The sequence below is a fragment of the Paramecium tetraurelia genome (assembly GCF_000141845.1).
Source record: "Paramecium tetraurelia macronuclear, complete genome".
Lineage (NCBI taxonomy): Eukaryota > Ciliophora > Oligohymenophorea > Peniculida > Parameciidae > Paramecium > Paramecium tetraurelia.
In genome coordinates this window covers 971,965-984,116 of record NC_006058.1, presented here as the reverse complement: position 1 = coordinate 984,116, position 12,152 = coordinate 971,965, and the positions used below count along the sequence as shown (strand labels likewise).

General features: G+C 25.6%; 1 protein-coding gene across 1 annotated transcript; it reads right to left on the bottom strand. All coding sequences in view use genetic code 6, as the record gives it.

Moving 5' to 3' along the window:
- Nucleotides 1-11,360: 11,360 nt before the first annotated feature.
- On the bottom strand, nucleotides 11,361-12,102 carry PTMB.460 (Guanylate kinase). Its single annotated transcript, XM_001347251.1, has 2 exons — nucleotides 11,361-11,885; nucleotides 11,908-12,102. The coding sequence occupies 2 exons, from the start codon at nucleotides 12,100-12,102 to the stop codon at nucleotides 11,361-11,363; spliced, it is 720 nt and encodes a 239-aa protein (XP_001347287.1).
- Between the last annotated feature and the right edge of the window lie 50 nt (nucleotides 12,103-12,152).

The window sequence follows — 12,152 nt, the reverse complement described above, 5'->3', positions numbered from 1 at the left end:
GTTATGTTTACACAGTCTGTTTCTCTCACGATGGTACTACATTAGCATCTGGTAGTTCAGATAATTCTATTCATTTATGGGATGTAGAAACAGGATAATAAAAAGACAAATTAGTTGGTCATTCACATTATGTCATGTCAGTCTGTTTCTCTTATGATGGTAATACATTAGCATCTGGTAGTTTTGATAAGTCCATCCGTTTATGGGATGTTAAGACAGGATAATAAAAAGCTAAATTGGATGGTCATTCAAATTGTGTTAATTCAATCTGTTTCTCTCCTGATGGCACTATATTAGCATCTGGTAGTTATGATAGTTCTATCCGTTTATGGGATGAGGATAGAGGATAATATAAATCCAAATTAGAAGGTCATCCAAGCGCAGTTTATGATGTCTGTTTCTCTCCTGATGGTACTACATTAGCATCTGGTAGTTGTGATTAGTCCATCCGTTTATGGGATGTTAAGACAGGATAATAAAAAGCCAAATTAGATGGTCATTCAAATTGTGTTAACTCAATCTGTTTCTCTCCTGATGGTACTACATTAGCATCTGGTAGTTATGATAACTCTATCCGTTTATGGGATGTGGAAACAGGATAATAAAAAGCCCAATTAGTTGGTCATTCACATTATGTCATGTCAGTCTGTTTCTCTCCTGATGGTACTACATTAGCATCTGGTAGTTTTGATAAGTCCATCCGTTTATGGGATGTTAAGACAGGATAATAAAAAGCCAAATTAGATGGTCATCCAAATTTTGTTAACTCAATATGCTTCTCTCCTGATGGTAAGACATTATCATCTGGTAGTTGGGATAAGTCTATCCGTTTATGGGATGTTAAGACAGGATAATAAAAAGCTTAATTTGATGGTCATTCAAGTTATGTCGTGTCAGTTTGTTTCTCCCCTAATGGTACTACATTAGCATCTGGTAGTGCAGATAACTCCATCCATTTGTGGGATGTGGAAACAGGGTAATAAAAAGACAGATTAGATGGTCATTCGAATGGAATTTTATCAGTCTGTTTCTCTCCTGATGGTACCACATTAGCATCTGGTAGTTCAGATCATTCTATCCGTTTATGGGATGTAGAAACAGGATAATAAAAAGCCAAATTAGATGGTCATTCAAATGGAATTCTATCTGTCTGTTTCTCACCTGATAGTACGACATTAGCATCTGGTAGTTATGATAACTCTATCCGTTTATGGGATGTGGAAACAGGATAATATAAAACCTAAAAAGATGCTAATTAAAATGATGTTAATTCAATCTGTTTCTCTCCTAATGGTGGTATTTATATTTCACTATTATTTAGTTAGCTCTAATTTTCCTATTCTTTTAATATCACAATAGCTCATATTTTAATCATAAGGGGCTGTAATTTTAAAAGGAGAATTTATTAATCGATTTGGCATAGACTTGATGACTATATTTGAAGAAAGAGGAAGCATCATTTTAGAAAACTAATTTGGATTACAATAACAACAATATTGATTATTATAAAAAATGAATTACAACATTCTGATTTGCACAAAACCGCAACCATGTTTCTATAATAGAATGTGATTGTATCAAATTCCAAGTTACAAATAATTTATCAAATATCTATATTTTGATTTCTGAAATTAGCGCAAATCTAATTTTTGACTTCGTGTAAGGGTATTGTAAAAAGTATTAAGGAAAACTAATTACTCTCTATAAATCCAGGATGTTAAAACAGAAAAGGAGATACTTGCAGAAATTGAAATTACAGGTTGTCTAGGCTGAAAGGAAAAAATCAATATACTTGATTGCAAATTTTTTAATAAAAAAAGAAATATTTAATTTTCAAAAAATTCTAATTATATAAATATAAATGTAAACAACATTTTGTAGAATTGATATTCATATCATGTTATACCTAAACCTTACTTAAAAGAGAGTCGTTTGAAATATCAGCTTGATTAGTTTAAACTTTAGTTTAATAAAATTAAATTCTACAAATAGTGTTTAACTATTCTTATTAGAACTAGATCCTAAATCTAAATGAGCTTTATCTTTTAAGGAAAATCTGTGTTTTTTAATGATTAGATAATTATGCAATATTTCTTTAAAACTAAAGGTTCGATCTTTGTATATTTTATACAGTGTTCCAAACAAAAAATTTAATGTCCCTTTTTAATATCAAATCTCATTTCTATCAATAAGAATTGTAGTTATTAAAGTAAATGAGTTCATCAATATTAAAAGTTTCTGATCGTGTGATATTCAGTTAATTCTATATTCTTGAATATACAAGAAATCTCTTTTAATATGAAAATTGTACTACAATATATTTTGATGATTTTTTTTTGTGAATAAATTATGAGTGTGAATTAGATTGGATACATTTCTCTCTTTTTACAAAAAGAAAAATTATAGGGATCCAAAAAATTTAAAGATTTCTCATTATAAGTAAAGCATTATTGATCATTATTTCAAAAATAACTCCACTTTTGTCTTTGAGTAAGATCAAAATTTATGCAAAAGCGAATTTGAAATGAAATCATATTCAAGTATGCATTCTATAATATCATTTAAATAAATTTGCATCAATCTCGATTTAAAAAATTTAAATTTAAGAAATAAATGTTTAAAATGATCTACATATTGAATTTTAATTTAAATAAATGACAGTTCAATTATATCCAAAAGAAAGCAAGAAAATCAAACAATATTCAAAAAGCAATTATTCCTATTTACCCCTCATCAATATGAAAATTCAGAATAAGGGTTACTTTATACAGTTGCGGTTAGAGTTCCAATTATCTTGATAGATGTTATATTGGAAAATTGTATAAAGACCTTTTCAAAGTATACCAAAAAATATTAGTTAATTTTAAGAAATTAATTTCTTAGAAGTTCAACTTTATTTAAAAAGGCAATCCTGTAGTTTAAACTTTAAATAAAAGTATTAAATCTTTAATAATTGCTCTGAAAGTTTTATAATCTTGCTTAAAATTCTAAGTCTAATTTCTTGAATTTAAGTTTATGTTGTAAAAATAGAGAAATTGAAATTTTTTTGAGGTTAAATTTTCTAGCCCCTTCAATACTTTTTTCTATAATTCATGGATTTTAATTCAAAAATTCAGTCACTTTCACCCATTTATTTTTTCCTTGATTAGATATAACTTTTTTTCTCATATCAAGCACAATTCTAATTTAAAGTAATCGATACCATTATATTTCAATTTTATTTCGTTTATAGATTAAATCTATATTTTTACCAGAATATATTATTTTCCAGTGTTTAAAGGATGATTTAAAAATATAAATGTCATAATCTTTTTATTAAAATAACCAACTTACACGTCCTCAATTCAATTTATAAAATTAACCATTTTCCACACCTTCTTGGCCTCAGTCCAATTGAAAAGTCAAAATTAATAGAAAAAAAATTGTTAAAATTTGCAGGTAACAATAAGCATATTGTTAAAGTATAGATTAATGTGACTATTGAAGCTACTAATCTATTGCGTACTTCATTCGATCGCGTTAAATAAATCTATTCAATCCATTTTTTTTTTTCAATCTCAACCTAAATATATCATTCTCTCTTCACTCTAAAACTTTACACTCTTCTTTTTGATCCTCTCCTTTTCTCTATCCAATTTCTTCAGTCTTAATTAAGTGCAGTTTTATTGGTCGACAGAATTTAAGTGAGGAAAGATGCATCAACTCCCCGTGCACATCACAACATTACCTCAACGGCTGGCCAGATGCTTAGGCTAGAAGACTGGGTAATCATCGGCTAAACAGAGGTCTAGGCTAGAAGATTGGGAACACACCAATGGCTGGACAGAGGTCTAAGCTAGGAAGATTGGCTAAATACAATATAATTAGTATCCAAAACAATTTGCCTAGCAACAGCCACAAAGATCCAATTAAAAAATTTGCATTAACAAATTTTTCTAGTCAGCGAAATACAAAAAAAGTTATTTGGTGTAGAAAGTCTTAAGGAATTTGCCCCCATATTTAACCTTCGTATGGTATCTTAGGGATGGAAATTGCTACACTCTATCAAAAATTATTTTTGAAACCTTTATTCCTTAAAGAAGGCAAAAAAATTCTACTAAGAAGGACATTTTTATAAATGACTTCATGATAAATTCTTAAATCTTTTAGATTATATAAAATTGTGTTGATATATTTTTGAATTGCTATCATATAGGTAGAATCTCTATTTAGTATCTTTGATACTAATATCATCTCTTCTATTAAGGCAATAGAGGCAATCAGTACAATTAACTGCTTTAGCTTTAGTTATGCGTGGAAAGGTATGGTAAGTTTTAATGTTTGAAAATAATTACATTTTGCTAAAACTAATAGTCTTCAATAAGTCTCAACTAAATTTTCTGTAGAATTTAAAAACGCAAGCTTGTAAGATTGTTTCGATTTATTTTATCCATATATTGCTATTGTGCTTGGTAGAAAGGAAGAGGAATTAATTTAAAGCATTTTAAAATAATTGTATTCTCTGACTAAATTTCAATTGGTTGATAAATAATAATAAATTTAAGAAAACCTTTATGTTGAAATCAAACCATAAAAATAAATATATGAAAAATATATGATTGCATTATGTAGAATAGGCAACATTGGTACTACACATTTTGATTTGAAGATCATCTTAACAATATCGGCAAGTGATTTTTACTCCTTAAATAAATTAATTATAAGCTTTTCAAATTTTATTTAACTAAAAAATTAATGTGACTCTGAAATATTCGATAACACATTTGGGAATAGCCCTATCTTATTAATATACTTTACTATGGTTTAATAAAATGATAAACATTGAAATAATAAATTTATTGATATATTTTATTTTTCTATTATATTATCAGCCTATTACTGTAAATTCTCCAATTTTCTTCCCATTTGAATATTCTCCTTGAATAAATTTAATTTTAGTCCTAGACATTGATAAATTCCATTTACATGTTGAAATCATGTCTTATATCAATCCATAATCCGTGTTTTCTTCCCTACTCATTGTAATCTCCACCTCCTCTTAATATATTATTAGAATTCTGATTTTATAAAATTTCCCAATTTCCCACTTTTATTCCATTTTTATATTCTCCTGCAAAAATGATCTTATTTAACCTTTGGTAATTATATATAGATAATCATATTACACCCAAAAATCGACACTTGGTTCAACCCAAAATCCATTTTTTAATTCATTTTCATCATATTCACCCCTTTAAATAAATAAGCATTCTACAAATTTTCAATAATTTATGGTAAATCATAATTCTAACATTAGTTATTCCAGCTTCCTACTTTCTTATTATTTATATACGTCCCTTTACATAATAATTCGCTACTAAATAAATAAATTACTCGAAAAAAACATACCTGTTAAAATATTCTTAAAACTCTAACCATGTGCCGTACTTCATTCCATTTTCATCATACTTTCCTCCTCCACTAAATTAATTGTGTTAAAATTCATACATTGTCTCCTCTCCATAATAAATCCATTCACCATGTCTTTTTCCATCTGTGTAAGTTCCTGAAAAACAGATATACACTGGATCGAAATGAATTACTTCAATCCAGTCCCCTAATTTTTAACCAAAATTATCAAATTGTCCCCCTCCGCTAGAGTTTACATGAGATAATACATAATATTTTACTCTTAGTCAATTATATCCCACTTTCCAACTTTTATTCCTTTTTCATATATTCCTACATTTATGGCTGGGCATTGCCTATTATTAAGCTCAAATTCTACAAAAAATTATCATGAAGTTCAATCCATTTCCCAACTTTCAGCCCATCTTCATCATATACACCTCCAAAACTAAAATTATTAACATAATTTAATAATTAAACATTTCTTCTTAAAAAAATTCTTCCCACATTTTGTAGTCATACTAAAGTTTAATTTACCATTCACCTTATCTCACATTTTCCTTGTAGTTGCCTGTTTAAATGATTCGGTTTTCACTAAAATAATTAAACAAATCAACCCAAATGAGAAATCATAGATATCCGACCATATTCCATTTTTTTATCCATTCATGTCATATGTTCCACTAATACTAAGTAATTATTTTTAAGATGTACGAAAGCTTCTCATCAAATTACATTTCCCAAATTCCAAATTTTCTTCCATTTTTATATTCTCCAATATTCACAATTTTTTATTTTTTATCGCTTAGAGAAGCTTAAAAGAAACTAAAACCATCGACAAATTCGATCCATTTTCCTTATTTAATTCCATAGTTATCATAGTAACCTCCTGCTTTGAAATGAAAAGTTTATTCTTTCTTTTTCGAGCTATATGAATAATAACAATATTCCCACTTTCCAATTCTCTTTCCTTTTTTGTATTCACCAAAAAAGTAGTATTATTCAAGACTAACAGATAAGTAAGGTTTTACTCTCGAAACATATTATAAGGTTCTTTCCAAAGTCCTATTTTGAAACCTCCTTCATCATAGTACCCTCCGGCATCTAATTTGTCACCATTCCAATAAGGAGTCCACTTTCCAATTTTTTTATTTTAGTTATCGTACTAACCATCCCATATCAAATATTTGAGAAAGTTAAAATCCTTGATTATCTCGTAATCTGAAAAATCTCCTTTTATCCAATCTCTAATATACAAATTGATAATTAGAACCTTAACAAGATTTAACCATCTTTGAAATATTAAATACGATTGTTTTAATATTCTAATTAATACTCTATTTTTTCCTAAGAAATTTAAAAGTATTATTTTCCAACGATTCTTATTCTATTATTTTCATTAACTGTAATTGTATATATTTTTACTTTTAATTTATTTGGTTACTTTATCTTCTTATTCAAGATTCATTTAATTTTTTAATGAATAAAAAAATTGATATCACAGAATTTGAACAGAAAATATTCAAATTTTTTAAAATTATGTTCCAAATATATTATGGTAATAAAATAATCTTTATTAAAATATTAATGTTCAAAATAAATCCAAAATATCCAAAGAAAAGATTATTTCAAATTTGGTATGTGTAAATATATTCATTAAAATATTGATAGAATCAATAATCACCAAATGTTATTTTTATGATAGTTCTTTATAATGAATTTAGTTGAAAAATTTCTATTAATTAATAAATGAATATAAATCTATTTTAATTGAATTTTTTTATTAAATGAGTCTAAATTGAATAGTCATTGAGGATACCAGTTCAATCTATCAGCCTAAATGTCTAAATTAACTATAAATAACAATATTTATTAAGTATTGAATTAAATTAAAAAATATGGAGAGAATTCAAGAAGCTTCTCTGTTTGAAAACTAAATCCATTTGATGAATAAACACTTTAGATGAGAGCCAAATTTAATGAAAACTAATTTTAACATAAATGGTAAATTATAATAACATCGATAATTTCAGCTCGCTTATTGAAAAGCAGATTTACTTCAATTTATGATCACATTTTTGAGAAATAATACTGAAATCAAAAATATATACGTCTTAAAAATGATTAGAACCTAATTAGCATGCATTCAAGATGGACCCTCGAACTATGTATACTTCTAATTATTAAGCATAAGTGGAATAGGAATTGAATGAATTCAATAATAAAATTGATGGGAAGTAAAGATTATAAAATAAACTGGATTCGGATGTTTAAGAAACCATTAGTGTTCAATAAAGCACGAGGAACTATTAAAAAATTTCTTCGGTTAAGTTCATTTTTAACTGTTAAGTAAGTATCCTAATACATTTTAATTTTTTAAATAACTATTTTTAATAGAAACTGGATTAAGTAGTAAGCTAGAAAAGAAATTATTTTAAAAATAACAGAATTCCAAAATTTCAAATTTTTTGAGTAAAGTGTTCATACAATTGTATTTGTAATCTTCTTTTTACAAGATTTAATGCTAGGATTACTTGTTTTATGAACAAATTCTCCTCCATTCTTTTGAATTATACTGATATAAATTACATATGAGATTTTAATGGCTTGATAATGTAAACCTTGTTTTAATTATGAAAATTATATTAGCTTTAAAAATACTAATTCAAACTTAAGTAAAGGTTCCATAATTGCGCTTAGAATATGAGATACTTATTTACTATAAGCAATTCCAAATTAAAAAAATTTATCGTTTTTAAAATAATTTCCATTCCAGAATAGCAAGTTATTTGAATTAATTTTGTATACTTATAAATTCTCAATTTTGATGAGTGTAAATTAGAAGAATTTTCAAATAGATAATAATCGATTATTTAATTTAAAATATTTTACAAAAATCTTTTAGGCTTTATTAAATTAAATTTCAAAATAGAGATTTATGCAACTGTCAAGAAATTATAAAATTTGATTTTTCATTTAAAAATTTAATACACTACGAAATATTTTGAGCAATTGTATAACATACTGAAATTAAAATTATCACAATTTAAAAAAATTGATAATATTATACTCATTTCAATTTAATAGATAACATTCTGAAGTAGGAAAACAATATTAGTTAATAGAGTTAAGAGTTAAATTTGACAAATATAGTTTAACTAAACTAATTTAGTTCTTCAGCATGTTCTTGAGAGATTTATAATTTAATTGCAACTAAGTATTGAATTAAAAAAATGTTAATGATAGCTCAAAAAAAATGAGTTATTCTAAATACATGTAGAGAATTTGTAAAGGTAAATTAAAAATTATCATAAATTCTTGATGATATCATAAATGGAGCATTCTGAGGAAGTTCCTTCTGGGCCTGTTTCTTAGATGGATGAAAGGGGAAAGGCTTAGATGGGATGCATCGAAATCTAGAGAGGTCAAGAAATGAGAAGGGGAAAAAAGGTGAAGTTCAAGGAAAAATGAACCCCTGGAAACCGGTAGAGCCTAGATGCTCGGAGGAGGGTTGAATTAAATTAAATTGAAGTTAAATAAATTATATTATAAATTTCTAATTATATTTGTCAAATCTTTTCACGTAATTATTTTTGAGATCCTTGATTTTGTAGAAATCGCTCATAAATTAATGCTTTTCTATTTATTTGGAATTATTTTAATGAATCAGCTAATTTCTGAAAAAAGTACTAACTTTAATTTTAATAAAATTGAGGATCGATATTAATTTTTGATATAGCTTCCTCCCAATTTTTAATAATATCCAAAAATCTTCCCTAATTTTCTAATGCTTTTTCTGAATAATATTTTTAATTATTACCTTTTTCAATGTAAAATTATAAGATTGAACCTTAAGTATATCTGAAATTCGTTTGTGCTTATTAATTTTCTAATTACAAATGTAAAACTAAATCTATTAATTTATTACTTCTTTATTCTATTCCTTAATCTATGCATTCAATGGATTCTTAAAATTTATTCATTTTTTCTAAGGTTCTCACTTATAATCGTAATTTTATATTTTACTTTTGGCTTTGTAAAATGATAAATTCAACTAGTTTTTTCGAACTCCTTCATCCCAACAATCAAGAATTTCTAAATTTCTCCACTGCTTTTCTAATGCATTTGCTAAATTATTAGATTGAGTGCCATACCTTTTTAATAGTAATAATAAAAATTAGTCTCATTTTTTTTGATACAATAATCCCAGCATTCAATAATTTCCTGAAACCTATTTTATTTTTCTAGTGCATGACCTATGACCATAAAGGATTTATTTTTACATTTTTCTAAACAGAATTAATATTAATTATATTAATTATAAAGATTGCTTTCAATTCCTAATTGCCAAATTAATATGATTTCTTCAAATTTTGATATTTTTGCTAATGCATTTGCTTTAGTTAAACATTTTCTTACTTAATTTGACATAAAAATGATATTCGCTCTTTAAATAATTATTATTTGAACCCCAATAATCTATGATTTCTTATTTTTTTCCTTAATTAACTAAAGCTAAAACTAAAATATCAATATTCATAACTCCTTTCCAAAACAGCCCATTAGACATTTCTATTATTTGATATGGCATGATCCCAACACGCAATGATCTCTTCATATCTTTACTGTTCTTCTAATGCCTTTGCTAAAATATGAGAGGATTCTACATTTTTCATAGTAGAATAATTTGTTATGTGGGTTTTATTCTATACCTTTTTACCAACAATCTAAAATTTATAATTTATAACCATATCTTTTTAATGCTGAAGCTAAAAATAGACACATTAATACCTTTATACAGATAAAAGTTAAGATTTGACAAATTTTATAAAATCCCTTGATCCCAACATTCTAAGATTTCTTAAAATTTGCCTTATCTTTCTAATATTTAAGCTAAGAATTAGTATAATTGTACTTTTTTGTAAATAAAAATATAATTCGCTTTAATTTTATAATATAAGAGTATCCCAATAATTAATAATTTCATTATCTTCACCTTACTTTTCTAAGAGTTTTGCTAGATACATTAAAAAGTAGATAATACATTTTTCTATGTAATAACATTTTTAATTAGCATCGTATTGAATTGCTTGATCCCAATTATTTATGATTTCATTTAGTTTACTTTACTTTTCTAAAATTATTGCTAATTTAATTGCAAAAAATAGGAACCTTTTTATTAATAAAATTCGCATCTATTATAATTTCTTTCAATTCCTTAATTCAAACAATTTAAAGCCTCTTAATATTTTTATGTTTTTTCTAAAATAAGAGCTAAAATAAATAATGACAACAACACCTTTTTCCTTGTAAAAAGAAATTTTTGAAATATTGTTTTTTATTCCAATATCCCACAGTTCAATAATCTCAGAAATTTTATTTTAATTTTGTAGTATGAGTGCTAACAATATCAATCAATTTTACCAATTTCTTAGTAAAGGAGGATGTTATGTTTTTTAGAATTTATTATTGATTTTAACAATACTAATGCTTCTTCTTCTTTACCTTCTAGTTTTAGAGCGTTTGCTAAGTATAAAATATTTTGTACCTTTTACGATACATTTATGAGTAGAAAATTCTGAAATAATTTTTTTAGTTTTCATCAATTTGATAAGATTAATAAAAGAATTTAATAATAAATTATTAAAACTACTTTGTGATCAAATTTGATATATTTTGGATGAAATAATAACTATATATTAAAATTCATATCATTAAGCGATTAATATAACCGAAATATTTACAAGAATTATTTAAAAATTAGATTATATGTAGATTTAATTTGAAAATCTTGTAACAACAGTATCTAATTTTAATTGAAAAATATTGATCTCTCTTAAAAAATTCATATTTCTAAAATAAAGAGATTATTTTGGTATTTTGAGTATGTTCTTAAGATAAATATAATTAAACATTTGTAATATAAATACAAAACAATAATTATTTTCATATTAATAATTGATTGATAATAATCAGAGGTTTTAATACTTTTTGTTTACAAATTCAAGGAGCTCTTTATAACATGTTTCAAAATTATCATTAACAATGAAATGATAAAATTAAAAAGATTTAGCTTTTTCAATTTCAGTTTCTGCGTTCTTGATTCTCTTCTCCACAACATCAGATGTTTCAGTTTTTCTTCCAATTAATCTTTCTCTAAGAATGCTGATAGATGGTGGTAGTATAAATATGTTTACGCATTAGTTATTCAATTATCTATTTATTTTTTCAGCTCCTTAAACATCTATCTCTATAAGAGGTATTTTATTTTATTTAATGATATCGTTTATTTGATTTTTAGCAGTGCCATATAGATTTCCATGAACTTCACAAACCTCTAGAAACTCATTATTTTTGATATTTTCCTCAAAGACATCTTTGTTTACAAAATGATAATTGACGCCATTCTACTCATTTGGTCTTGGTTTTCTAGTAGTCAGACTCACACTGTAAACAAAGCTTTGGCTATTTTATAGTAATCTGGTGACTAATGATCCCTTTAATAAAATAATTATGTACTTTGCCAACTCCACTCGGGCCAGAAACTATTAAAGGTTTAATTGTGGAAAATTTATAAATTGCTTTCATTAATATTTTATAATTAATATTACTATAATTTTGGCAAGCATTTCGAGAATTCTTAAGCCCAATATATTGATTTCGTTGATTAATTTTGTATTAGTAATAGATAAAGCTTATAATATCACAAGTCATTGACACTTTTGAATTTCAATTTTTGAAACTATCCTATTTGTTTTTTTATA